The sequence below is a fragment of the Notolabrus celidotus genome, chromosome 23 (genome assembly GCF_009762535.1).
Source record: "Notolabrus celidotus isolate fNotCel1 chromosome 23, fNotCel1.pri, whole genome shotgun sequence".
Taxonomy (NCBI): domain Eukaryota; kingdom Metazoa; phylum Chordata; class Actinopteri; order Labriformes; family Labridae; genus Notolabrus; species Notolabrus celidotus.
The window spans coordinates 997256-1023327 of NC_048294.1; the positions used below are offsets into that span (position 1 = coordinate 997256).

A 26072-nucleotide genomic window follows, 5' to 3' on the forward strand; every position below is an offset into this window, starting at 1 on the left:
GGTGGGACAGCAGTTGACAGTTGACAGTTGACACCGAGGGTGCCGGATACGGCCCTGGTGGTGATGCTTTCAGCAGTGTAGTCTATGGTTGACACACAAAGGACTCAGAAGAGGACCAGGAAAGACCATCACAGAGGGACTTTTTGAGCAGTTTTATGACCCAGATCAGGGACTTCGTGTTGGTCCAGACCCCCCCTCGGTGGTGGATTCTCTCTGCCGTTTTCACGGTGCTTGTGTGGACGCTTGTTGAAGGTAAGCTCGCGCTGTTTTAAACCCGCTGGAGCACGTTTCCCCATTCATTCCAGTCAACTGGTGTTTCGGTTCAAATGGCTACCTTGTCTTCTGGGGACTTTCAGCCGTTTGTGGTAGTTTACAACTCTTCAACGGTTTTACTAATATATTTATGATAAGAACATGTAGTAATAGTTAGAAGGATTAATATGGGATGTATTCACGAAGACTCATTTTGTATTTTGACTGTTGTCATAGCTACGAAACGCCTGGTCGCCAGTTAACTGGGTCACGCTTCGAACCACAACACCTGTTAGCTGTAGTAACTAGATAAAGTACAGATTATTTCTGTGTAACCTAAAACATTTCAGAGATGTCATTAATCATGTTAGTCATCCACTCATCTTAATATCTTCTTTAAATATGATTATATTATCTAGCTATAAGGAGCATCTAAAGCCTACTGCACCTGTTGAAAGCATGTGACACATTTTAAATGTTTGAGTCCATATATGGGAAATATTCAATACCACTCATGTGAAAAAATGTACTTTGATTTGAGGCTAGATGATTCAGTGGTCTGGAGTCTAGACTGAGACTGACTCAAGGTATGGAGAGGCACCCTACTGCAGGCAAGATGGCGCCGCCACAACATCCACACCGGAAGTCCATACCGGAAGTCCATACCGGAAGTGATTCTTTAACCCCCTCTCTACCCAATGCCGGATGCTTCGAACTGGAAGTTTCTTCTTCGTGTAGCGTATTGATTGCATTAGTCTGTCGCTGCTAAATCAATTAGCAGAAAGCTAGCGATAAAACAGCCTTCTCGAGACACGACACTCCAATAATTAAAGTGAACACACGTGCACACTGCTCCTTCCATTGTGTGTGCGTGTGCTTGCGTATTGAAATGTATATTTATTCCTTTCTTCCAGATGCATCCGTCGATTATTGAAGGAGACCAGGGGTTGGAGTACACAAGTGTAACACAACATAAAATAACATATGACCCAGACAAAACAAGAAAGGCAAATGCAGATGTCATCACGGCAGCATCATAATCAGCTTTAAGTATTTCAACACACACTCGGAACAAAAGGCTGTGCATGGCTGAGACGTTAACACTATAACTTAGTGATTCGTGCAGGCTTCTAAGTAACTTGAATTCTCAACAGCCTATACACTTTTGGAGTCAATCAACTAGTCAATAATACTGATACGATTAAAATGTAAGTGCAAAAAAGTTCATCGAATTACGCGTAAACCTACGTGTTTTTGAAGGCTTTTATTTTGCGTTCACGTTCCTGTTTTTCAAGGCTTTTATTTTTTTGAAGGCTTTTATTTTTGTAACTTCCGGTATTGACTTCCGGTGTGGGTGTTATTGCAACGTTTTTAGCTTTGTAACTTCCGGTATGGACTTCCGGTATGGACTTCCGGTGTGGATGTTGTGGCGGCGCCATCTTGCCTGCAGTAGGGTACTCTTGAAGGTATGACTCAACAGAGAATAACCAACAGTAAAAGGGTTCAAATTAGGGATGTACATTTTAAGTATTTTCCGTGATCGATTTTTGGAAATGTTAACGATCAATTATCGATTAATTGATAAAAAAAAAAACACTATTATTCTTACGTCAAAAACAATGCCAAATACGTTGTTTTCCCCCTAAATTATATTTTCTACAGCAACAAAATGCATATAACTGACGGGATTGAATACGGGCGCATGTTTGACACGCAGATTATCAACGATCAGGCTCATTAAAATATTCTCCGCGGACATAATCTTATAAAGTGAAGGCTGAGACTACTAACAGAAAAGTACTTCAGACTCACAGTGTCCAGTTTTCTGTCTACTCGTTCTTATTGAGAGAAATAAACATGTGTATTCGATCAGGTGTCAGCCAGGAGCGCAACCGGGTCAGAATCAGTCCAGCTGCAGAAAAGCCCAGACGGCTCTGATGTTGCTGCTCTGCAAACATAGCGTACCTGAATTTCCCACCTGTCTGTTGCCTTTGTATCCAAAGGTGGGAAATATCCTGTTTAAAGTTGTGAACCTTCGTGTCCGTGTCGTTGTTGGCAGCAGTTTTGTATTGATCCTCTTTAAAAAAAGTGCACGTGGAGACCTGACGCACAGACACAGCCGCCAGCCCCCAGCTGAGCGTCTCCGCTGTGTGCAACACCTTTAACAGCTGATTCACATCGAAACATGCTTTAAACTTAAAACACCTCCCTGATAGCTGAGTGTAATATGAGACCACATGATGTTTGTTCCACGTGACGGAAAATTGATAACAAAAATGCGTGTTTCGAGTAATTTCTTAACAATCAATTAATCGATAATCGATTAATTGTGGTCATCCCTAGTTCAAATCCATTAATGCCAAGCAGAACAGCCACTATCAGTCCATCTAGCTGCTGGTCCCAGGTCCCAAGAACGATTAAAATGTTAAAATCTGTACATATAAGCCTCTTTGTTAGCTTCGAGTTGCTGTAAGAGGAAGTTGTCGTTCCTGCAAACTTTGTATGACTTAAGAAGATACAATTTTCAGTTCAAGGGTTCCTTTCTTTCCAGAGGATTAACATTTCCTCTCTGTTATTTCCAGGTCAGCCTCGCGTGATCAGTCCTCAGACAGTGAACGCCGCCCTGGGTGCGGACGTCGTCCTGCAGTGTCATGTGGTGCCGGAATACGACGTACAGAATTACACCATCGAGTGGTCCAGACCGAACCGGAAGAAGGATCCGTCAGATCCCCAGAGTGGGTACCACTTCGTCCTCCTGTACAGGTACAGGCAGGACGTTACCGACGTGAAGATAAAGTCCTTCTTCAACAGGACGAGTCTCTTCATGGACTCCCTGAAACACGGGAACGCTTCCCTGCAGATCAGGGAGGTCACCATGGAAGATCAGGGGACTTACAGATGCTACATCCCGCTGTTGAAGAGCCCAGTGAGGCAGACCCTCATCCAGCTGGTAGTCGGTGAGTTTACATGTTTGTTGAAACGTGACTTTGTCCACAGTCCGTCAAGGTACAGAACGTGGACGCAGAACGATTGAACGATTTAGCTTTTTACATCTGAGGGTTTTCAGCTTTGGTTGTTCTTATTTGCTGAAACGACCGTCCGAGTTGTAACCAGGCATCTTCAACAAGACCAAGACTAACATTCATTTCTACAGTATCAGAATTAAACATTTTACTATCATTTGAGCGTTTCTTACGTCTTTAAAGAAAGTCAACAATTTCACATTTAGAGTTTGAAAGCCTTAAAATGTCTTGAACAATGTTACAAAATACTAAAAATGATTATATTTATTTCTTCTGTAGATCCAGACTTTGGGAGGACAACAGAGATGATGGATGCTGCAGAAAACACCGTCACTCCAGACAATCTAGACGATTGGGCCATTTCAAGAAGTAAGAAAACACTCCAGCTCTGAGAGAAAATTCAAGAACCATCGCTTGGTTTGTAGTCGGTTGTGTTTCAGTCACGCTAACTTCTCCTTGTCCTGTTTTTCGGCATCAGGTGATCGCTCCCGTCTTGGTTTCTGGCTCTCTTTTTTGGTCTTCATCGCAGTATTTCTGGCTGCTGGTGGAGGCATATATTTATATAACCACAAGTGCCAGGGACAAAATGTAAGTAAGGAGAAAGAATCATCTGCTTCCTGTTGTTTAGAATAAACCACTTAAACATTGTTAATAAACTTTGTTTTCTCCTCTCTTCAGGGTTTCAAGAATGCTGAGCTCATATCGGCGTAGTTGCGTTGCTCAAACACATGCTTGCAGTTGATGAAGTTGATGAAGTTGATGAAGTTGAGAGCCCACCTTTTGGAAATTCATCTTCAGTTCAGAGTCAAAACCAGCAGCTACAGAAAGGCCTGTCTGGATCATCAGAGAGAACTCTATCTGATGGAAAGAGAAAGTAAGTCTCATTCAAATGTGATCTTTGTTCCACACTTTGAGTATCATGTCAGATGTGGGTTCCACTTTGACTTTCAAAACGAGAAGCAGCTCGTCCTCATTTGCTTGAATTTGCATTGAAGGCACAAGGACACAACCACTGGAGGTTTCATCTCTGTTCATCTGCAGAAGTCCCAGCAGTTTGTTAGAAATGAACCTGACAGCACTGAATACTTGAGGATGAGGGTCTAAGTTTTTAGTATACTTTAGATCAATAATGGAGGCAAAAAGAGGAACTCCCAAAATCAGGAGACACATTTTTTATAGCTTTGAGACATCCTTGACTTTCTTGGTTTTTAAGAACTCAAAACTCCAGAACTCATGAAGATATAAAGTTAGTCAAAAGGACATGGATGCATACGGAAATAGAAAGAAAATAAGGGAGAGGCAGGGGGCAGTCTAAGCCTATAGCAGCATAACTAGGAGCTGGTCCAAGCCTGATCCAGCTCTAACTATAAGCTTTATCAGAAAGGAAAGTTTGAAGCCTACTCTTAAAAGTAGAGAGGGTGTCTGCCTCCCGGACCCTGACTGGTAGATGATTCCAAAGGACAAAGAGGCTCTAAGCTCCTAGTATCATAATGAGTACCAAATCCAAGCCTGAGCCAGCCCTAACTATACAAAATGAATGTTTTAAGCCTCTTAGTTTAGAGAGGGTGTCTTCCCCCTGGCCCATGAAAAGAACATGATTTCAAATTAAGGGGGCCTGATAACAGAAGGGCCTACCACCCATACTATTTTATAGATTTTACATACGACAAGCAGGCCTGCACTCAGTGACTCGAAATAATTTTATTAAAGTAATCGCTGACTATCTATAATGGAATGGTTGTGCTGTTGTCACAGACCTATTGGCAATGATTGGAATAATCAAGCCTGCCTCCCATACTACTATTGCAGACTCAAGAACCCAAAGAATGAGGGATTAAGGAACAAAGTACTTTTTGTGGTAAAGCTAACCTGTTCTGTTTGGTGTTGTCTCTGTCCACAGCTCACCTAAAGACCTTTGATGTGGCTGAATCAAACCCTGGAGGAATCTGGAGACCGGGTGTTTGGAAAGCGACAGATTCTCTTCTCTGAACAAGTTTGTTTTGGACTTTAAAAAAAAAAAGAACTGTGCCAGACCTTTAAATCCCCCCTGGAGGCTCTCAGCACTTCATCAGCAGCAGGATTGCTTTGTATCACAGAAGACCTATTTATTCATTCATCTCTCTATGAAGAGAAGAATCCAAGCTTCATGGCAGCATTACTTTATATTTATTTTAATGTCACACCTCATCAGAGTCCTCAACAAGAAAGGATCACAACCTCACCTGACCTCAGACTGACACATGACGGATGTTTCCTAGTTTGGATCCAACTTTTTTTTTTATTGGTGGGCTGTAATCCCACCTCTATTTGAGTTAAATTGACATTCCTATATCCAGAAAGCTCATTATTCAAATATTAGCGGCCTCTGGAAACTGCATATCTGGTTTGGATGGACGTACCTTGGAAGCTGGACATCTAAGCTAGTCCTCTTAATGAGAGAACATTTTAAATACCAACCAACCAAAAGATGCTCAAACCCCTTAGTTATTTAAAGCAATCGGCAGCAGTTGAATGTAACTTGATGTGATTTCCTCTCATGGAGAAAGACCTTTTCTGCTTAGATAAGAGATACTAACCACGTATATTAAACCAAAGATGTCTCTAACTTTCTTGTACTGACTCACATGAAAAAAAAAGTTCCTAAGGAGTTTTTCTACCATTCACTGGTTTTATAATTTAAAAGCTTTTCTAATTTCCTAAGTTGATTTTCTACTGAAATATGGAACCATGACAATGTTCCAAGACAAAAGTAAATGACTTCTTATTTTGTTACTTCTGTTATTTATGACTGATATTATTTTCTAAACCTGCTGAATTTAAAATGTTCAGAAATGTGTTCAGACACAAATGTTGAATATGATGAATGTCAAAAGCTATGTCTGAAAAGTGTCGAATCAAAGAAGAACTTTAGTTGTAGTTCGTAGATGTAAAGCTAGCTTAACCAAGTGGCAAAGCTAGTGTTAGCCTGCTTGTGTATTTTGTATTGATTCTGATGTAAGTTTGTAGTTTTAGGGTTAGATGAGTGTTAGCTTAGCTTAATCAGAGAGTTACAGACAGAAAGAACACTACCTTAAGTTATAAAAGATGCCTGTTTTTTGCATCTTAAACTATAATTTTGAAGCGATGTTAGCTAAAATCACTTCTTGTTTACGTTCCAACCTCGATGATTACTCAATAAGTCAGTTGTAAGTTTTTTTGTTTCAGACATTTATCAGCTGTTTGTTGTTGTTTCAACACTTCAATGTAAGATTTGAAGACTACTTGACCACGTCACGTTAAGAAATGTGACATGCATCTGACCTTCGACCTTTGATGTACTTTATATGAGAATAGGCAGCTTAAGGGATGCTAAAAACAAGAGCAGTCTTGCTTCGTCCGGTACAAAAGATTTCAACATCGTCTTCAACTGAACCTGATTTTATGTTCTATACTGAATCAAGCTGTTCACTGAGAATTTACCACACTGAGTCCTTCAGTTTGGATCTCAAAGAGGGGGGTAGTGTTCTACCTCTCTAGCAGCTTTACATTATTTACAGCAAAAAAAAAAAATCTTAACTTATCTCAGGCTGTTGTGTTTTGAAAATACAACTCATTCCACCCTCTGTCAGAAACACTTCATTTCAGCTACTGTCTCTTTAAGACCACCCCCCCAGCATTCTGGAATTCCAATTTCGCCCTTTATAAGGAGATTCACCAACAAGTGATGTCACGATTTGAGCACACCTCATGCCGATCTTGCTGAGATTTCGTGTAAACAAAGTAGCCTGATTACCTCTGATTACTTTATATTTCTTTTTAAGATATGTGCCTAATACAGTCTCTTTAAATGTATCCCTGAAAACCAAACGAGGTCAAGATTCAGAGGGTTTGACTTAGTGTTTTTTTTTTTTACCAGTATTCCAAGAAGAAGAAGGGATGTAAAAGAGAAGAGTTTAGACTGAGAGTGCTGACAGTAAATCTGTGATATAGCGATGAGAGTCAGGAGAGAGAGATGACTGAAAGGACGTATAGTGAGAGGGACACATTTTGAAAACTGCATATAAGCATTGGATGTCGGCCAGCTATGACTCCAGTTTGCTTTGACTTTATACTAAGAAAGCGATCAGTTACCTTCTACTGTACACGTGTTTGAGCAGAGCACTATATCTCTACTAAGCTGTATTTACACATTTACACTGTTGGATTGTTTTATGTTTTCAAATTTGTTAAACCTCTGGCACTATGACTTTGTTCAATCTTCTGTGATTAAACAGATTTTCTAGAGATGTTGAAATGTGTTTCAGTTCTTTGAAATCGTTCAGATGTTTTGTTTCTTTACATTCACAACTCAATTTTACAAATGACTATCACAGCTGGGACTCGAATGTGTGAACTTTCTCTTTAAATTCAGGTGGGGCCCTAAAACGGAGCCTTGAGGGACTCCACAACCTATCTGGGGGCTGCTGCTGAAGACTTCTGGACGATTCTCACTCATGTTAAGTCATTCAACTTCAGGTATTGACCACTCACCTCGTCAGATTTTGATGCTGAGCTCCTTTAACTCAACATATTTTCAGTAAAGAATGACTTTGTTCATTTCTGATCTGACTACATGATGAGTCCCCAAATGTACAGACTTGGCTGAAGGTTCCCAGGCTCCTCTTAAAAGGGGAATTCCTTTTTGTTCACCTGAGACAAAATTTTGGTTTCTAAATAACCTAAAGGTATTTTTTTTTGCTGCTTTGTGGTTCTCATCAACTTTCTTTCTCCCCTTGCAGAAATCCCCAAGCATGTTTATTGTTTCATATCTCTAGTTATAGTTAAACAGAGCGAAAGTCCTTTGCTCAGCCCTGCCCCATCCCTCCGTTTATTCATTCTCTTTTCCTTCCTTTTGTTTTCTGTTCCTGAAAGTGTTCTCATAAAAGCTTTGTGTGGCGTCCCTTTTAGTATGTTTCTGCCTCCCCTTATGGGCCTTGGTTTCCTTGTTAAGGTGGCTGTAAAAGGTTATAAAAGTTTAGTATTTCTCTTAAAGATTGCTCCAGTTGGAAACCACCAAACACTCCACTTAGATTCTGTCCAAGCAATGAAGTCTTCAAAGAGAAGGGTGTAAAGGCTGTCTCTGGTCTAAGACGAGGGTTTTAACAAACAATCTTTATTTATATAGCACCAAATCACAAAAAATGTTATCTTCAGACTCCAACATCAAGACCGGATCAGATCCAGTCCCATCTTCCAGACAGGACTCAGTCTGATCTCATCTTAATCCACCATGAGCAGAGCACTTTGCAGCATTTAGCAAGTTACAGTGGCAAGGACAAACTTCCTTTAACAGGCAGAAACCTCCAGCAGGACCAGACTCATGTTAGACACACATCTGCTGAGACCGTGTTGGAGAGAGGGATAGAGGGAGATGAAGAGAGAGAGAGAGATGATAGTGGGGAGACAGATAGTAGTAGTTGTAGCAGCTGGAGTCTGGACCACGTCCACAGCAGCAGAGATCCAAAGGAACCTACGAGACAAGGGAGCTCAGGGACTCCAGAAAGGTCTAAGAAAAGAGAGAAGAGAGGGAGACCAGAAGAAAGAAAAAGAGGAGGATACATGGTGAAGGAATGTAGAAAGGAATGAATGAAAGAAAGAAGTAATGAAAGGAAAAAGGAATATAAGAGCAAGAAAGAAAGAATGAAAGGAAAAAAGGAATGAAAGAAACAAAGAAAATAAGATGGAATGAAAGGAAAGAGAGAAAGAAAGAAAGTAAGCAGGACTAAAAAAAGTGAAAAGAGAAAGAAGTAAAGAAAGCCAGAATGAAAAGAAAGGATGATTAACAGACCCAAAAACAGAATCTACGGCAGAGATCCAGAGGAATATACGAGACAAGGGAGCTCAGGGACTCCAGAAAGGTCTAAGAAAAGAGGGAAGAGAGGGAGACCAGAAGAAAGAAAAAGAGGAGGATAAATGGTGAAGGAATGAAAGAAGGCATGAAAATAAAAAGGAATAAAAGAGGGAGAAAGAAAGAATGAAAGGAAAAAAGGAATGAAAGAAAGAGAGAAAGAAAGAATGAATGAGAAAGAAAGTAAGAGGGACTAAAAAAAGTGAAAAGAGAAAGAAGTAAAGAAAGCCAGAATAAAAAGAAAGGATGAATAACAGACCCCAAAAAAGGAATCTACAGCAGAGATCCAGAGGAACCTACGAGACAAGGGAGCTCAGGGACTCCAGAAAGGTCTATGGTTAGTAACTTTGATGGGACAGGAAGAGTTAAAGTGAGAGACAGGCAGAGAGAGGAGAGAGAGGGACAGTGGCAAGGACAAACTTCCTTTAACAGGCAGAAACCTCCAGCAGGACCAGACTCATGTTAGACACACATCTGCTGAGACCGTGTTGGAGAGAGGGATAGAGGGAGATGAAGAGAGAGAGAGATGATAGTGGGGAGACGGATAGTAGTAGTTGTAGCAGAGCTGTTTTGCTGTTATCTTCCTGTAATGCTGTCAGGTGCTTAAAAATAATCTGAGCCTGTTGGTGAAACCACTAAAAGCAACTCATTCTGACCCCCTAATTCACAAATTGAAGTTGGGAATTGGGTATAAAAAAAAGGTGGTTTCCCTTTACAGTAAATGAAAGACCGTCTCTAAACCTCAGATGAGGTCACCTTTCACTTTTAAATGTGCTGGGGAAAATGGGACTTTCCACATACATGTTTTAAAGCCTATATTTACCTGTTCCTTTGCATTATTAACTGATGTTTTGCATTCTATTTCTGAAGTCTCTCTAACCAATAGAGACACGCCCAAGCATCTGGAAGTATGGCTGTTGTTTGGCTCCATCTAGTGTCGGAAAGACGACTAACAACCACAGCTGTGGTTTTTCAGGACTCATATTTAACCACAAACCCACTTCTGAAAGACTAATATTCATGTTCAGGACTCTTGTTTTTAGATGCTTCTTACAGGAAGTCCATGAAACTGAGGACCAAAACAGTTATTAACTCATTCATCTTAAAACTGGGAAAAAAATAGGCACTGGGAAAACTCCTTTTAAAAATATCAAACATTTACAGTATGCTAGCCTGTCAGTCAGGTCAGCCATGCTTCTAAGTATGCAACATTCATAACTTTAAAACCTAAACAATGAATGAGTTATATGAAAAATCACCCCCCTTAACATTTGCATGGTTAGAGAAATTAGCTATTTAGACCACATTGGTTTTTTGAACCAGACTGTCAGCATGTTTACGGCATTGTCTTAATTTATCAAGACCAGTAGTTGCTGCTAGGATCTGAGTTTGTGAAAACATTCAGGGTTCTGACTTTGACAAAAGTGCTTAAAGCTGCTGTAAGGAACTTTTGATTTGTATTGATTTTGGCGCCCCCTGTGGACAAAGTGATACCTCTTATCTCTTGTCCTGTACATGCAAAAGTAGTGTTTTGTACAAAAACATTATCCTGTTGTCTTCCAATGGTCAAATTTATCACACAATTTGATTGTTTTCCATGAAAACAGTCAAATAAATGCTGTTTCTAAAGTGAGATGTTAATCACCCGGTCTGACACCGACCCCCTCACAGCGGTTTCAAGCATTAAAATCGTCAACAGAGCAGGCATCAGTGTTGTTGCTGATGGTCTTGTTTACTCTTAAAGGTCATGATGAGGCATCAGTATCAGTTTCAGTCTGTTTCTCAGCCAGTTCAAAACTCCTCACAGTGCCTTTAATGTCATAATGTGACAGGATGTAATTGCAGGTATTTTCAAAGTAAAATGTTCATGATTACGTTTAATTTCCACAACAGGTATGGAACCTTTTTTATTGGAGTGAACTCTTTTGGAAGTTTTGTGCATTTACAAATGGACAGAAACTACAATTGTACCACTCATGAGCTCAGCTTAGAAATTAAGTTAAAATAAAGTTCCTGGTTAATGTGTTGAGAGTTGCAAAGTAAGCAAAAATGGATTCATTATAAAAATTGTTTTTATTATAAAAAAGTGAGAAACTGTTACATTATGACAACAAACTGAAACCAAAGAAAACTAGAAGTATTGCCTTTATATTGAAAGCACTTGCTAAATGTAGCATGCTAACATTAGCACCAAGCAAAAGATGTAGTTAAGGTTGATGAGTGTCACTTGTTTGAAAAAGTACTTCAAGATAAACAAAAACTTTGGCCGTTGAAATGTTACACCACGTAACAAGCGGCTTGGCACATGACTCTCTGTGTGTGTTTTATTATAGAACTGAAATAAATCCTTCAGTTTGTAACTGCAGCATCAACAACACTGGAGGGAAACCGTGAGTTAGCATTCACAAATATCATGTAAACGTCAGTTTTCCTCATGAGAGGGAGAATCTATCAGTAGAAGACTACTTTGTTCGTTAGCAAGACAGCAAAAATATGAGGATGTAGCAAACGCACCGTATTCTTTAACACAGAAGTTTCACACTTCTTTCACTTTCATGTCATACTGTTTTCTCAAACACGAACAGCACACTAAAATCCTGAGGCCTGTTGCAACAGCTCTGCTTAAGTTGAGTCCTAAGGTAGGGTGTAAAGTCATCACTAAACATTCCTTGAAAAGAGTTGGTTTGTAACTTAAGTTGTGTCATTATTTGGTTTTACCACGGCGACGTCAGGTTAGACCATAACGTCCACACTCATCTAAATATTGCCGCAGATATGACGTTTTTACTTGGTTTGGCCAATCAGTGAACATCGACAAAGGTATGAAAGCTGGTCAAAAAATCACATTCCATGGAGAAGGTGACCAGGAACCAGGATTGGAGCCTGGAGATGTAATCATTGTGCTGGGCCAGGAAGAGAACACTGTTTTCCAGAGACAAGAGGATCATTTGTTAATGAAGATGAAGATCAAACTCGCTGAGGCTCTGTGTGTATCAAGAAGACTGTTTTAACATTAGACGACAGAGCGCTCATCATCAACTCATCACCAGGTGAAGTAATCAAGCATGGTGACATCAAATGTGTTCAGAGTGAGGGCATGCCGGTTTACACGGAGTCTTATGAAAAGGGACAGCTGATCATCAACTTCCAGGTGGACTTCCCAGAGAAACATTGGTTCCCAGAACATCTCATGTTCCAGCTGGAAAGACTGCTCCCTCCCAGGGACGATGTGATGATCACTGATGACATGAGGAGGTAGAACTCATTGAGGTGGATGAGCAGTCACAACAGAAAAGCTACAGCAGGGAATCTTATGAGGAGGAGGAAGAAAGTCCCAGAGGCAGAGTACAATGTCAGACACAGTAATTTTGTACAATTATCCTCATTGCCTCTAAACAAGCTAACAGCTAATCATATCTGCCGGAACTCCCGTTAATCAACAAACAGCAACATAAAGGTAAAATATGACAAAGCATGTTGATATAGTGATCATTAATCTGTTGTGTAAAATAACAACAGTGACATCTAGTGGTGAAATTGTCAACTACAACACTGTACTTTAATATAACTGTTCTCTCATGGTGTGCAGATGTACGGTGATTATCTCTGCTCGTGGGAAACAAAAGTTAAGATCAGAGTCATCATACGTTTATTATCCATGTGATCTAACACAGAGAGCGTGTTGTTGAACTCTCGGCTTCTCCTCATCCTTCAAATGACCTCGTCTTTGAAAACAGAGCCCCATGACAACCGGTCTGTTACGGAGGACTTTACACCGACTCGGAGCTAGGTGTAAAATTTAAGATATGACTTATGCTAACGTTGGAACTATCTCAGCTGCTGCAACGCCGAAAACATTAGTAGAGAGTAAACGCCATCCTGAATTAGAAATTATGTTCAAACTAGGCGATGTTTGAACGTACGCACAGCTGGTGCTGAATCCCATCCACAGGCCACTACGAAGTCATGAAGCACTGAGCAAGCTAACAAGCTATCGTCAGCTGTGGACAGTGGAGATGTATATTTACTTTTACTGTGCTGTATTTCCTTTGCCATTCAAGGACCTGTAGCGTTTAGCCCTTCTGCATTAGCTTCATTTTCAAGTTGTCCTCTAAAGAACCAAGCTGCCATCATAGCTAAAAGGAAGGCATTATGGGGCGTGTTTGTCGACCCAAAAGTAGTGCACCAAAGACCAGCAGAAAGCTCAAATGAAGACAGAGTGCATGATCAACATCTGCTTGTGATGTTTGTAAATTCCTCTCAGTGTTGAGGAGTATTCCTTCAACAGCCGTCGCTGGGGGAGTTTGGCCTCTGAGGCTCTGAATCAGCTGAAATATCATCTTCAACCCGATGAAGGTCCTGGATTTTTCTCTTGAGGCTTTCAACTTCTTCTCTGAGAAGACCATTCTCTACCGTCAAGTCATCATTTTGTTGTTGCAGAGGATCAACTTGGTCCCGAAGGTTGTTGTTTCCGTTCCCCAGACGCTGTGTGAGTGGCCTTCCTGGTGCATCAATCTCATCTGGGAGAGAAAAGTAGTACACGTCTTCAGTTTTGTGTGGCATAGCTGAAAGTATGAGTGAAACTAGAGCGTTGGAACTCCATGAAAGAATAGACATCATCAGTCCCCCATAGATCATCTATGTACACCACATTTGTGCTACAAACTACACCTGCAAACCCCATCTAAAAGTCACTGGTGTTTCAGTTTTCCATTGGACTGTTTGAGGACTTGTTGTCCATTCCAAAAGCTGAATAATAATTGTGATGGAGAATGGTGCTAGAACTTAAGGCAGCATGGCGCTTGTATGTTTTGGAATGACCAGGACGGGGTAATCGATTGGTTGCAAAGAAATCAAGTTGCTGTCAAGTTGGAAGTCAATGAGAAAATGAAACTTTTTTATGAGTTGTCTCAATTTCTACTTTCAGGTCTTCCGAAGTACAGCATGATGTTTTGTAAACGATGGTCCCATTTAAAGGACAATAGATGACAAAGCATGGTATGGTCACCACCAAGGCGGCCTGTCAACCAGGATAGCCACAGCAATGCACTTTGACCATCTTTTCCTAAATGGTTCACAATGCCAAGTCTAAAAAATGGTAGTCCAATAACCAGATAGTGATGTTCCAGTGGCTGTATACTATTTTAAAGATTGCAACCTCACATCTTTCTGTGCTTAGGGACAACACTCACTACCATAAGCTTTCAACAAGGCACTCCTTACCCTCTGCTTCTTCTTCTGCAACGTCTTCTGCTTCCTGTAGTTGGTCTAGTGGTACTTGTCCTAAATGACAAGGGTGAGAAGATTATTGATTGAAGTATTGGCTTGTTAAACAAAGTGTTATGACTGTATGAAGATTAGCTGCAACTTATCTCTGCTCCACACTCTAAAAGAGAGGTGAATGCCTCAGTTTGAAGGCGGAAATCTCAGACTGCATTCTTGCTAATGTCCAGGAGGGACGACTCCTACAAACAAGTGTTGAATCAAAGTAAAGCCTGGTTTATACTCCTGTGTCAACTTGTTCTGGGTAGCCCCTGTACCTACACAAGTAGCCGACGCGCACCTCCTTCGAAATGTAGCTACATATCGAATGGACGTGGGCCGCAAGCCCTGTGATTGGTCCGCTGGACGGCATTGTATTTCCTGCATTTATAGCACTTCTGGAGTTGCGTCCATTGGCCACGTATTTCATCTCCTTTGACGTCTCCTCTTTATTCTTCATGTAATCATGTCTGTATGATAAACAGCAACATGTGTCAGCTCTAATTTAACATAACACGCTCTGAATCGCTGTAAGGAGTAAACAGGAAACATAGCGGGACCTGAAACAGGACCCAGCTATCAGAGAGACCACAGTGCCCTCAAGTGTTTCGGCATAGTACTGCAGAGCAATGCGGACACATCAACACACAAGTATGTAGAGCTAACGTCCGCGTCGACCTCTGCTGCGTGGGGTCAATGCAGAGGTATAAACCAGGCTTAAGTCTGTGAGAAAAAGAGCCTCCTTCTTAGTTAAGTATTTCCCTGATGAGTTCATGATCTCAATCTCTCGTTTCAAGTCTTCTTCAAAGCAACATGTTGATTCTGAAGATTATCGTCTTATTTACAGGAAAGTTAGCCAGGAATGATTTCAGGCGTAGAAACCTCTGATTGTGAAAAAAGTGAAGCAATGGGAATCCAAATTCTTCTCTCAGATCCGACTCTCCTGACTCCAAAACGATGATGGTGACGACAAAATGCCTTAGGCCTTAAATAGTGGACTGTACCCACTTCATATTTACAGTCTATGATCCGTGCATACGCAGGGATTCATAAGGTTTCAGATGCACTTTGGACTACTATCAACAAAATACTACCTACAGTTTCCTTCTGGTGGGGCATCTTTTAGATGCATCTGTTTAAAGATTACAAGACCACTCATTGATTGAAAACATTCAACTATGTACGGCAGCCCAGGATCTTTGAAATGATCCCCCCTCTCTTACCTCACCCCCCAACAATATAAGCACAGAAGCATAACACCCAAATATTAAATAATCAAAAGGTCAATCACCGTTTCTTAGGACCAGATTTCTCCCGGCTGGTGGTGTACAGAAATGTGGAGTTAATAACTGATTGAATAAAATATGATAATAGGAATGTTTGTGGTGATATTATTCATATTCAGGAGCTCAATGACTTACCCCATATCAACATCAGAACCCCCATAACCAATGCAAAAAGAAACAGCACTGTTACAATGATCCATCCTTGAAGTTTATAATTCGAAATTTTCAGTGACACTACTTCCCCAAAAACTCCTGAAAAAACAAGAGAGGTTAGAGGATGATGAACAGAATCACCTGTCAGTACAGTTTCACTTCACAGACTGTTTCACTTCACAGACTGCTCACTCAAATGTTGTGTAGGAAGATGTTCTGGTCTGTCCTGTTTTTGCTGAGTTTAGTTTCCTTCCTGTTTGGTTGTTTCCTGTATTGATTCGTATTCTTTTACCTCCTGTTTCATGTGTTGTTTCCTTGTATTCTCCTCTGTGTGTTGGTTATGCGTAATCCTTGTGTCCTCTAGTCCAGGGGTTCTCAAACCTTTTGGAGCCAGAGACCCCTTACAGGTGAGAAAATTGTCCAAGGACCCCCTCATAATTGTAACACAGATTAAACACATTAGTTATCTGTCATGATCAAAAGCTGAGCTCTGAGAGACGATGCTTTTATAGTGGATCAGAAGAGCCGGCTCACATCCAGAGAGAGCCGTCTCCCTGTTTCCTTTCCCCAGCTCTGCTCACAGCAGAACTTTGTTTTGTGTGAGGATATAGGATACAGGTGATGGAGGGGAGGCTGTGTATCGTGGCTTCATCTGTTCCTTCAGAGAGGGTTAGGGTTAGGGTTCTTCTCAAAGACCGGGCAAATACTCACTGAGAGGAGAAACCGGATGGCATCTGATTTTACTCAATGTCAACCTGAGGACATTAATAATGTTTGCTCCAGTTTGGTTCTGCTTCTGTTTGCTTGAGTTGGTTCTGGTTCTGTTTACTTGAGCTTGGTTCTGGTTCGGCTCTGGCTCGGTTCTGGTTCGGTTCTAGTTTGGTTCTGGTTCTGTTTGCTTGAATTGGGTTCTGGTTCTGTTAGAATGAGTTTGGTTCTGGGTCGGTTCTGGTTCGGTCTAAGTGTGGTTCTGGGTCTGTTTCCTTGAGTTTCTTTCTGGTTAGGTTCTGGTTCGGTTCTGGTTCAGTTTGTTTCTGGGTCTGTTTGCTTGAGTTTGGTTCTGGTTCTGTTTGCATGAGTTTGGTTCTGGTTCGGTTCTGGTTCGGTTCTGGTTCGGTTCTAGTTTGGTTCTGGTTCTGTTTGCTTGAGTTCGGTTCTGGTTCGGTTCTGGTTCGGTTCTGGTTCGGTTCTGGTTCGGTTCGGTTCTGATTCGGTTCGGTTCTGGTTCGGTTCTGATTCGGTTCGGTTCTGATTCGGTTCGGTTCTGGTTCCGGTCGGTTCTGGTTCGGTTCTGGTTCTGTTTGATTGAGTTTGGTTCTGGTTCGGTTCTGGTTCAGTTCTGGTACGGTTCTGGTTCCGTTCTGGTTCGGTTCTGGGTCGGTTCTGGTTCGGTTCTGGTTCTTTTTGGTTCTGGTTCTGTTTGCATGAGTTTTGTTCTGGTTCTGTTTGCTTAAGTTAAGTTCTGGTCCTAATCCTAACCCAAACCCAAACCCAAACCCTAATCCTAACCCTAATCCTAATCCTAATCCTAACCCAAACCCTAACCCTAACCCTAACCCTAACCCTAATCCTAACCCTAACCCTAACCCTAACCCTAATCCTAACCCTAACCCTAACCCTAACCCTAATCCTAACCCTAACCCTAACCCTAACCCTAATCCTAACCCTAACCCTAATCCTAAACATAACCCTAACCCTAACCCTAACCCTAACCCTAATCCTAACCCTAACCCTAACCCTAACCCTAATCCTAAACATAACCCTAACCCTAACCCTAATCCTAACCCTAACCCTAACCCTAATCCTAAACATAACCCTAACCCTAACCCTAACCCTAATCCTAACCCTAACCCTAATCCTAACCCTAATCCTAACCCTAACCCTAACCCTAACCCTAATCATAACCCTAACCCTAACCCTAATCCTAAACATAACCCTAACCCTAACCCTAACCCTAACCCTAATCCTAACCCTAACCCTAACCCTAATCCTAAACATAACCCTAATCCTAACCCTAACCCTAACCCTAACCCTAATCCTAACCCTAACCCTAACCCTAATCCTAAACATAACCCTAACCCTAACCCTAATCATAACCCAAACCCTAACCCTAACCCTAACCCTAAACATAACCCTAACCCTAACCCTAATCATAACCCTAACCCTAACCCTAACCCTAATCATAACCCAAACCCTAACCCTAACCCTAATCATAACCCTAACCCTAACCCTAACCCTAACCCTAATCATAACCCTAACCCTAACCCTAATCATAACCCTAACCCTAACCCTAACCCTAATCATAACCCTAACCCTAACCCTAACCCTAAACATAACCCTAACCCTAACCCTAACCCTAACCCTAAACATAACCCTAACCCTAACCCTAACCCTAATCATAACCCTAACCCTAACCCTAAACATAACCCTAACCCTAACCCTAATCATAACCCTAACCCTAACCCTAACCCTAATCATAACCCTAACCCAAACCCTAACCCTAACCCTAATCATAACCCTAATCATAACCCAAACCCTAACCCTAACCCTAAACATAACCCTAACCCTAATCATAACCCTAACCCTAACCCTAATCATAACCCTAACCCTAACCCTAATCATAACCCAAACCCTAACCCTAACCCTAACCCTAATCATAACCCTAACCCTAACCCTAATCATAACCCTAACCCTAACCCTAATCATAACCCTAACCCTAACCCTAACCCTAATCATAACCCTAACCCTAACCCTAACCCTAATCATAACCCTAACCCTAATCATAACCCTAACCCTAACCCTAATCATAACCCTAACCCTAACCCTAACCCTAATCATAACCCTAACCCTAACCCTAATCATAAACCTAACCCTAACCTTAACACTAGTCATAACCCTAACCCTCCCTAACCCTAACCCTAACCCTAATCATAAACCTAACCCTTACCAACCCTAACCCTAACCCTAACTCTAATCATAACCCTATCCCTTATCATAAACCTATCCCTAATCATAACCCTAACCCTAATCATAAACCTTACCCTAACCCTAATCATAACCCAAACCCTAACCCTAACCCTAATCATAACCCTAACCCTAACCCTAATCATAACCCTATCCCTAATCATAACCCTATCCCTAATCATAACCCTAACCCTAATCATAAACCTTACCCTAACCCTAATCATAACCCAAACCCTAATCATAACCCTATCCCTAATCATAACCCTAACCCTAATCATAAACCTTACCCTAACCCTAATCATAACCCAAACCCTAACCCTAACCCTAATCATAACCCTAACCCTAACCCTAACCCTTACCCTAACCCTAATCCTTGAATTGATACTGTCTCTTCTTTTGGATCCCTCAAATGTTGAACTACTTCAGATGTTTGTTTGTTTACATGTATACTAAGTGGAGCTTGTTTATTGACAGCATGGTTCAAAGACTGTGATCATTCAGAACAGAGGTGATCTCTGGAGGTGTCTCAGGATGTATAAAAGAAGACTTGCCTGTGGTGTAACTGGCCTCCCTGACTTCTCCGATGTCCCGTTGGCGAACTGTGCACGTGTAATTTTCGCTGGCTGGGATGTTCACTATGATTTTGCTGTTGATCGAGAAATATTCGTCGTGTTGTTTAGAAATGTCCTCAGGAGGAATGACGCGTCCTTCGCTGTCCCTCCACTCTATCTCAGGCTCTGGGTACCAGTTCCTGGCCTCACACTTAAAGACCAGCTTGTCGTCAGATCTCTCAAGAGTGATTTGTGGCTCGGATAAGGCACCGATGACTAAGAAGGAAGAAAACAGAAACTGAAACAGAGTTTGTTCTTTAAACATGTTTGTGAAACTATAATGCTAATCAGGAGGTTTACTTACTCACAGAGACTTGAATAAAAGACTCAGACTTGGTTATTAGTTTGCAGGTGTACGTCCCCGTGTCAGAGATTTTAAGGTCACTTAGTTTTAACGACATGTTGCCGTTCTTCAGCTCCTGCTCGAACAAATTCGCCCTCTGCAGAAAGGATGGGTTTATGTCGTCATACAACAACCTCCCCTGACGGAAAATATGCACATAACTGGGATTCAGGTCCGATCTTGTCCACTCCACGGTCTTCTCTGCAACGTTTTCTGTGGGTTGGAGGCTACATGGCAGAACACAGTAATGTCCTACTAATCCTACTACAGGCGCTGATCCGATTAACTGAGACTCACCTGAAAAGGGAACACAAAGAGATGTTTCTTGGAAAAATGGGGTCAGTAGTACAGACTTTTATCTGTCCACTCTCTCCTCTTTTCCCTCGTAAAAATGGGGGAGTAGTGGGAGGTAGAGCGTACAGCCTAACCCAAAGAGGGTGAGCTGTGGGGAAACTTTAGGACGCGGTTGACTTAAGCCACGGCAGAGTGGCTAAAGCAGTCCCACGCATGCTCGTCTGATTTCCCCAGGACCGGTTCACTAACTTTCCCCAGGACCGGTTCACTAACTCTCCCCAGGACCGGTTCACTAACTATCCCCAGGACCGGTTCACTATTTCTCCCCAGGACCGGTTCACTAACTATCCCCAGGACCGGTTCACTAACTTTCCCCAGAACCGGTTCACTAACTTTCCCCAGGACTGGTTCACTGACTTCCCCAGAACCGGTTCACTAACTATCCCCAGGACCGGTTCACTAACTATCCCCAGGACTGGTTCACTAACTCTCCCCAGGACCGGTTCACTAACTATCCCCAGGACCGGTTCACTAACTTTCCCCAGAACCGGTTCACTAACTTTCCCCAGGACTGGTTCACTGACTTCCCCAGAACCGGTTCACTAACTATCCCCAGGACCGGTTCACTAACTCTCCCCAGGACCGGTTCACTGACTTTCCCCAGAACCAGTTCACTAACTATCCCCAGGACCGGTTCACTGACTTTCCCCAGAACCGGTTCACTAACTTTCCCCAGGACCGGTTCACTAACTATCCCCAGGACCGGTTCACTGACTTTCCCCAGAACCGGTTCACTAACTTTCCCCAGGACTGGTCCACTAACTTTCCCCAGGACAGGTTCACTAACTTTCCCCAGGACCACTTCACTAACTATCCCCAGGATTGGTCCACTAACTTTCCCCAGGACCGGTTCACTAACTTTCCCCAGGACCGGTCCACTAACTTTCCCCAGGACAGGTTCACTAACTTTCCCCAGGACCACTTCACTAACTATCCCCAGGATTGGTCCACTAACTTTCCCCAGGACCGGTTCACTAACTTTCCCCAGGACCGGTTCACTAACTTTCCCCAGGACTGGTTCACTAACTTTCCCCAGGACCGGTCCACTAGCTTTCCCCAGGACCGGTCCACTAGCTTTCCCCAGGACCGGTTCACTAACTTTCCCCAGGACAGGTTCACTAACTTTCCCCAGGACCACTCCACTAACTTTCCCCGGGACTGGTTCACTAACTTTCCCCAGGACCGGTTCACTAACTTTCCCCAGGACCGGTTCACTAACTTTCCCGAGGACCGGTCCACTAACTTTCCCCAGGACCGGTTCACTAACTTTCCCCAGGACCGCTCCACTAACTTACCCCAGGACCGGTTCACTAACTTTCCCCAGGACCACTCCACTAACTTTCCCCAGGACCGGTCCACTAACTTTCCCCAGGACCGGTCAACTATTTTTCCCACAGAGGTAAAAGTGGCTTTTCAGATCAACACATTTTGATCATGAACACATGCAAACATGGTAACAAATAGTGGCTGAGGCTGATACCCACTGCTAATGTCTACACACCCTCTCAAATGAGCTCCACGTACAACCAGAAACAAGGATGGCCGATACAGAATCTTAAAGATGTCATATCTGGTGCTTACCTTTGATATTTGGAAGCAAAATTTGGATCAGTAATAGTGCAGCCAATCCTCTGTAGGTCATCCTGGTTCTGAGTCGTTTCAGGGCAAGACGACGTAAAGTGAGAGTAACTTCACCTCAAACCCTCATCCTGTGTTCCTCTGTTCACCTCAGTACCTCTTCTGCTGAACTGTGATGGTTTGAGGATTTTGAAACCTGCGTGTCTGCATTTCAAACATACGTAGTTGAAGGTTTGGTTTGAGAGGTATGTGGTTTGCAGTCAAGACAGTCAATCGAACAACCAATCAGAGCTTGTTAGGGTGTTTAGCTAGCCAATCAAAGCCGTTGCTTGAGTTGCTTGAGCCACAGTTTCGCTTAAAGCTAAAAACCACACATAGTGTTTGGTGCGTTATTGGGTGGGAGGAGCTTAGCAAAGTGGAACAAGGCTGCAGACATGGGGCGTAACATGTTGCAGGTTTAGCTACTTCACTTCAACAAAAACTGATGATTGAACACTTTGATGTAAACATGCCAAAAGTGAAACCTGACTAATGAGCTTCCAGAGTAGTTTGTGTCCAGACAGGATTCCTGGATGTGACTCATCTTCGTTTCTGGAATTCCTCAACAGCATCAACAAGCTGTACCTGATCTGACTGTTTTGTTATCTCAAGTTCAGGTCCACCCACTGAGGTTTGAATCCACCAATGAAATCACAGTACAGCTGCCTTTAGAGCACCTGTCCCTGCTGTGGTGAGGATGTGTAAACTAAACAGCTGATCATGCTGGGTTCAGGTTGGTAGGTACAGGTAGTCCTTTGAAGACCTGCTGAGTAGTGTTTTTGACAGATCCTGAATCTCTACCCTGCTCTTTTGGCAGAGTGACTGCTATGAGGACTGGATGAAAACAAAAGGTGTTTTTCCACTGCAGGAACTTTACCCCAGAACTATGTGCTTTTCAAACAGAGGAACAAGGGTCTAACTTTTGTTCAGGGGTAGTCCCCTGCTTGTGGGGTAGTACTTTTCAAAGGTCCCAGAACTTTGCTCTGTCCTTATTGTTGAAAATCAATAAATATAATGTCCAAATGCAAAACGAAAAACTGTGATTCTCTTGATTTAGCAGTAACAGTAGTCTTCTCTCAGCCCACCGTGAATGCATCTCTCCTCCCGGTGTTCCGGTTTTAAAAGTGACCCTGTAAACTGGAGACCTTCAGCTGAACGTGTCAGTGTTTGTGGAGTTTACACAGCTGTTGAAACACAGAGGGAGTTCCTGGGAATGCAAACTAGTTTAGTTTTTATTAAGTTTTCAAAATATCCTCATCAGATATTTAATGATCGTCTAAAGACGTTTATGAGGGATGCATCCAGTTAACAGGGTCGCTGTTTAAACCAAAACACCGGTCCATCTCTGACATGACTTTTAAAATTGTGTTTAAGTTGAGTGATACCTTAAAGCTGAGTTGAAACAACTTTTCTAACAGCTTTGTCTCCTTCTGTGGTGTCATCTGTGTTAAATGGCCCTCCTCTTTGTTTTACTGCCCTCTAGTGGTCTGGTGGTGTAGTGCATTTACTTTTTTTCTCTCCATACGTCACTGGCCTGATTTGCATTATTTAGAGACTTCAGGGCTTGGTTGAAACGCAGACAACAATGAGTAATTCTTGGGGTTTAAAGTCCCTGGAACTTCTGGTCGAAATGCACCTGTAGGCTTGGAGGGTTTCTGTTGTATGGCGGTCAGCACAAGACCTAGGTTGACATCAGAACGGTGGTATACCTCCCCCTCTACCTCCAACATGAGCTGCCTTGACTGATACACCAACCTCCTACATGTTGAAGGTGATTTACCTTCCTCCAGATGCTGCAGTTCTGAGATCAATCTGTTGGCTTGGTTCTTCCCTCACTGGTGTCGAGGCCCTCTGCGTGGTCTGGACTGCCTAAAGGCAGATTTTGAGTTACTGAAGCCCAACTGCTTTTTTTTTTTCTTCTTTTAATTCAAAGAAGTGACGACTTCAAGTGGTCTTTGCACCTCACGCCCACCACAGGTTTAGTTTCAGACAGGAAGTGCTGAGCAGATCACAAAGACGTCGCCATTACTCTGCCTGCAGTAGAGAAGGATGAAGATCACTCTGTTGATTCTCAACTCTTGTGAGTAACTGTCTTTGTTTTTGTGCTTTGACTGTCAGGAACATCTCACATTACTGTTAGTGATTCAGACAGAATGTAAATCTCTCTCTTTCTCTCTGCTCTGGATGTGGTTTTTTTTAGGTGTGTTTCTTGCAATGGCCTCGTCTGATATCACGGACAAAGGTAGTAAGCTCTTTATGATGTCTTGAAAAGAGAAAATGCAGAGGCTAGCAACATTTCCTGTTGACTTCTTCTTCTGTACTGTTATTATATTCCAATATGCAATCTGTTTTGAAAGGCAGATTGGGGTCAATCAGTCTTTATTGATACAACACCAAATCCTAACAAATGTTCTCCTCAGACTCTTTCCAAACAGAGCCAGTCTAGACCGTACTCTATGTTCTATTATTAACAAAGACCCAACATCAAGACCGGATCAGATCCAGTCCCATCTTCCAGACAGGACTCAGTCTGATCTCATCTTAATCCACCATGAGCAGAGCACTTTGCAGCATTTAGCAAGTTACAGTGGCAAGGACAAACTTCCTTTAACAGGCAGAAACCTCCAGCAGGACCAGACTCATGTTAGACACACATCTGCTGAGACCGTGTTGGAGAGAGGGATAGAGGGAGATGAAGAGAGAGAGAGATGATAGTGGGGAGATAAATAGTAGGAGTTGTAGCAGCTGGAGTCTGGCACGTCCACAGCAGCAGAGATCCAGAGGAACCTACGAGACAAGGGAGCTCAGGGACTCCAGAAAGGTCTAAGAAAAGAGAGAAGAGAGGGAGACCAGAAGAAAGAAAAAGAGGAGAATAAATGGGGAAGGAATGACAGAAGGAAAAGACGGGGCGAGAAAAGGAGACATAAATGATGAAGAAACACGGAAAGAGCAAAGAGAGAGAGAGAGAAAGAAAGAAAGAAAGAAAGAAAGAAAGAAAGAAAGAAAGAAGAACGGCAGGAATGAAAGAAGAAAAGAAGAGAAGGAAAGAAAGAAGGAAGGAAGGAATGAAAGAAATAAGGAAAGAAAAGAAAAAGAAGGAAAGAAAGAAAGGAAGAAAGGAGGAAAGAAAAGAAGGAAAGAAAGACTGAAGGAAGGAAGGAAGGAAGGAAAGAAAGGAAGAAAGAATGAAGGAAAGAAAGAAAGGAATGAAAGAAGGAAAGATAGAATGAAGAAAGGAAGGAAGGAAAGGAAGGAAGAAAGAATGAAGGAAAGAAAGAAAGAAAGATAGGAAGAAAGAAGGAAAGAAAAGAAGGAAAGGAAGAATGAAGGACGGCAGGAATGAAAGAAAGAAGGAAGGAAAGAATGAATGAAGGAATGAAAGAAACAAAGAAACAAAGAAACAAAGAAACAAAGAAACAAAGAATAACAGACCCCAAAAAAGGACTCTTCAGCAGAGATCCAGAGGAACCTACGAGGCAAGAGAGCTCAGGGACTCCAGAAAGGTCTATGGTTAGTAACTTTAATGGGACAGGAAGAGTTAAAGTGAGAGACAGGCAGAGAGAGGAGAGAGAGGGAAAGACAGGATCCCAGTGTGTCAGTCTAAGCCTATAGCAGCATAACTAAGACCTGGTCCAAGCCTGATCCAGCTCTAACTATAAGCTTTATCAAAAAGGAAAGTTTGAAGCCGAATCTTAAAAGTAGAGAGGGGGTCTGCCTCCCGGTTACAAATGTTAACTTTTTGAAGAGACGCCTCGGGTAGAGGGAGAGTAGCCTGACATGGTGGGGGAGATGCAGTAAGAGTGGAACAAATGACACCCCTGCAGTCGATCTTCAGTTGTCGTAACTTCGTTTATGATTCCAAATTTGAAAGAGGACAAAACGACTTCTTGCTGAAATGATTCTCAGGTTGTTTTTTGTCTCCCAGTCCTCAGTCTGCAGATAGTTCCCAGCAGATCTCAGTTCTTTCAGTACGAGGACGTCTCTCTGAGCTGTGAGGCCTTAACCAGGGGGGGCCTGCTGAAGAGGAATACTTCCATCGGAGTTAAGTCCTGCCCGGTTGATTTGAAGGTTCTGGAGGACTCATCCTGCATCTTTGATTCGTTGTACCCCTTTGATAGTGGTCTGTACTGGTGTGAGACGGAGTCAGGAGAGAAAGGCCAAGCTGTAAACATCACAGTCACAGGTATGAACCCATTACTAAGTCAGGTTTGTCTTCAACAAACAAACACACCTAATCTCCTGACCCAGTAAGGTCCATGTCGACACTAACTCCATGAACTGTGTCAGGATTAAAGGGATAGTTCTGTTTTTGAAGTCAATGGTAAGTGTATTAGCCACAGG

General features: G+C 42.4%; 4 protein-coding genes across 5 annotated transcripts in view; 3 read left to right on the forward strand and 1 right to left on the reverse strand.

Moving 5' to 3' along the window:
• On the forward strand, positions 1-7538 carry LOC117807197. Its single transcript, XM_034676310.1, has 6 exons — positions 1-252; positions 2835-3209; positions 3555-3644; positions 3754-3863; positions 3954-4149; positions 5176-7538. Exons 1-5 carry the CDS (start codon positions 156-158, stop codon positions 3984-3986), a joined length of 705 nt encoding a protein of 234 aa, XP_034532201.1. The 5' UTR covers positions 1-155; the 3' UTR covers positions 3987-4149; positions 5176-7538.
• On the forward strand, positions 4004-12614 carry LOC117807758 (dnaJ homolog subfamily A member 4-like). The gene is given in 4 exon segments (XM_034677156.1): positions 4004-4149; positions 11915-12129; positions 12132-12389; positions 12392-12614. Coding segments are annotated over 4 exon segments (735 nt in total). The 3' UTR covers positions 12508-12614.
• Positions 7711-26072, forward strand: part of LOC117807698 — a 20790-nt gene continuing 2428 nt past the window's right edge. For both annotated transcript variants that reach the window (XR_004630025.1, XM_034677071.1), the window contains exons 1-4: positions 7711-7769; positions 23665-23811; positions 23932-23973; positions 25657-25914. Coding sequence is in view for 1 of the 2 variants with exons in the window: in XM_034677071.1 (XP_034532962.1) it covers positions 23781-23811; positions 23932-23973; positions 25657-25914 (331 nt within the window). In the remaining variant the exon portion in view is untranslated. The remainder of the gene's footprint in view (positions 7770-23664; positions 23812-23931; positions 23974-25656; positions 25915-26072) is intronic.
• On the reverse strand, positions 19282-21756 carry LOC117807759 (CD276 antigen-like). The gene is made up of 3 exons (XM_034677159.1): positions 21696-21756; positions 19722-20057; positions 19282-19633 (listed from the first exon to the last, which is right to left on the reverse strand). Exons 1-3 carry the CDS (start codon positions 21754-21756, stop codon positions 19287-19289), a joined length of 744 nt encoding a protein of 247 aa, XP_034533050.1. The 3' UTR covers positions 19282-19286.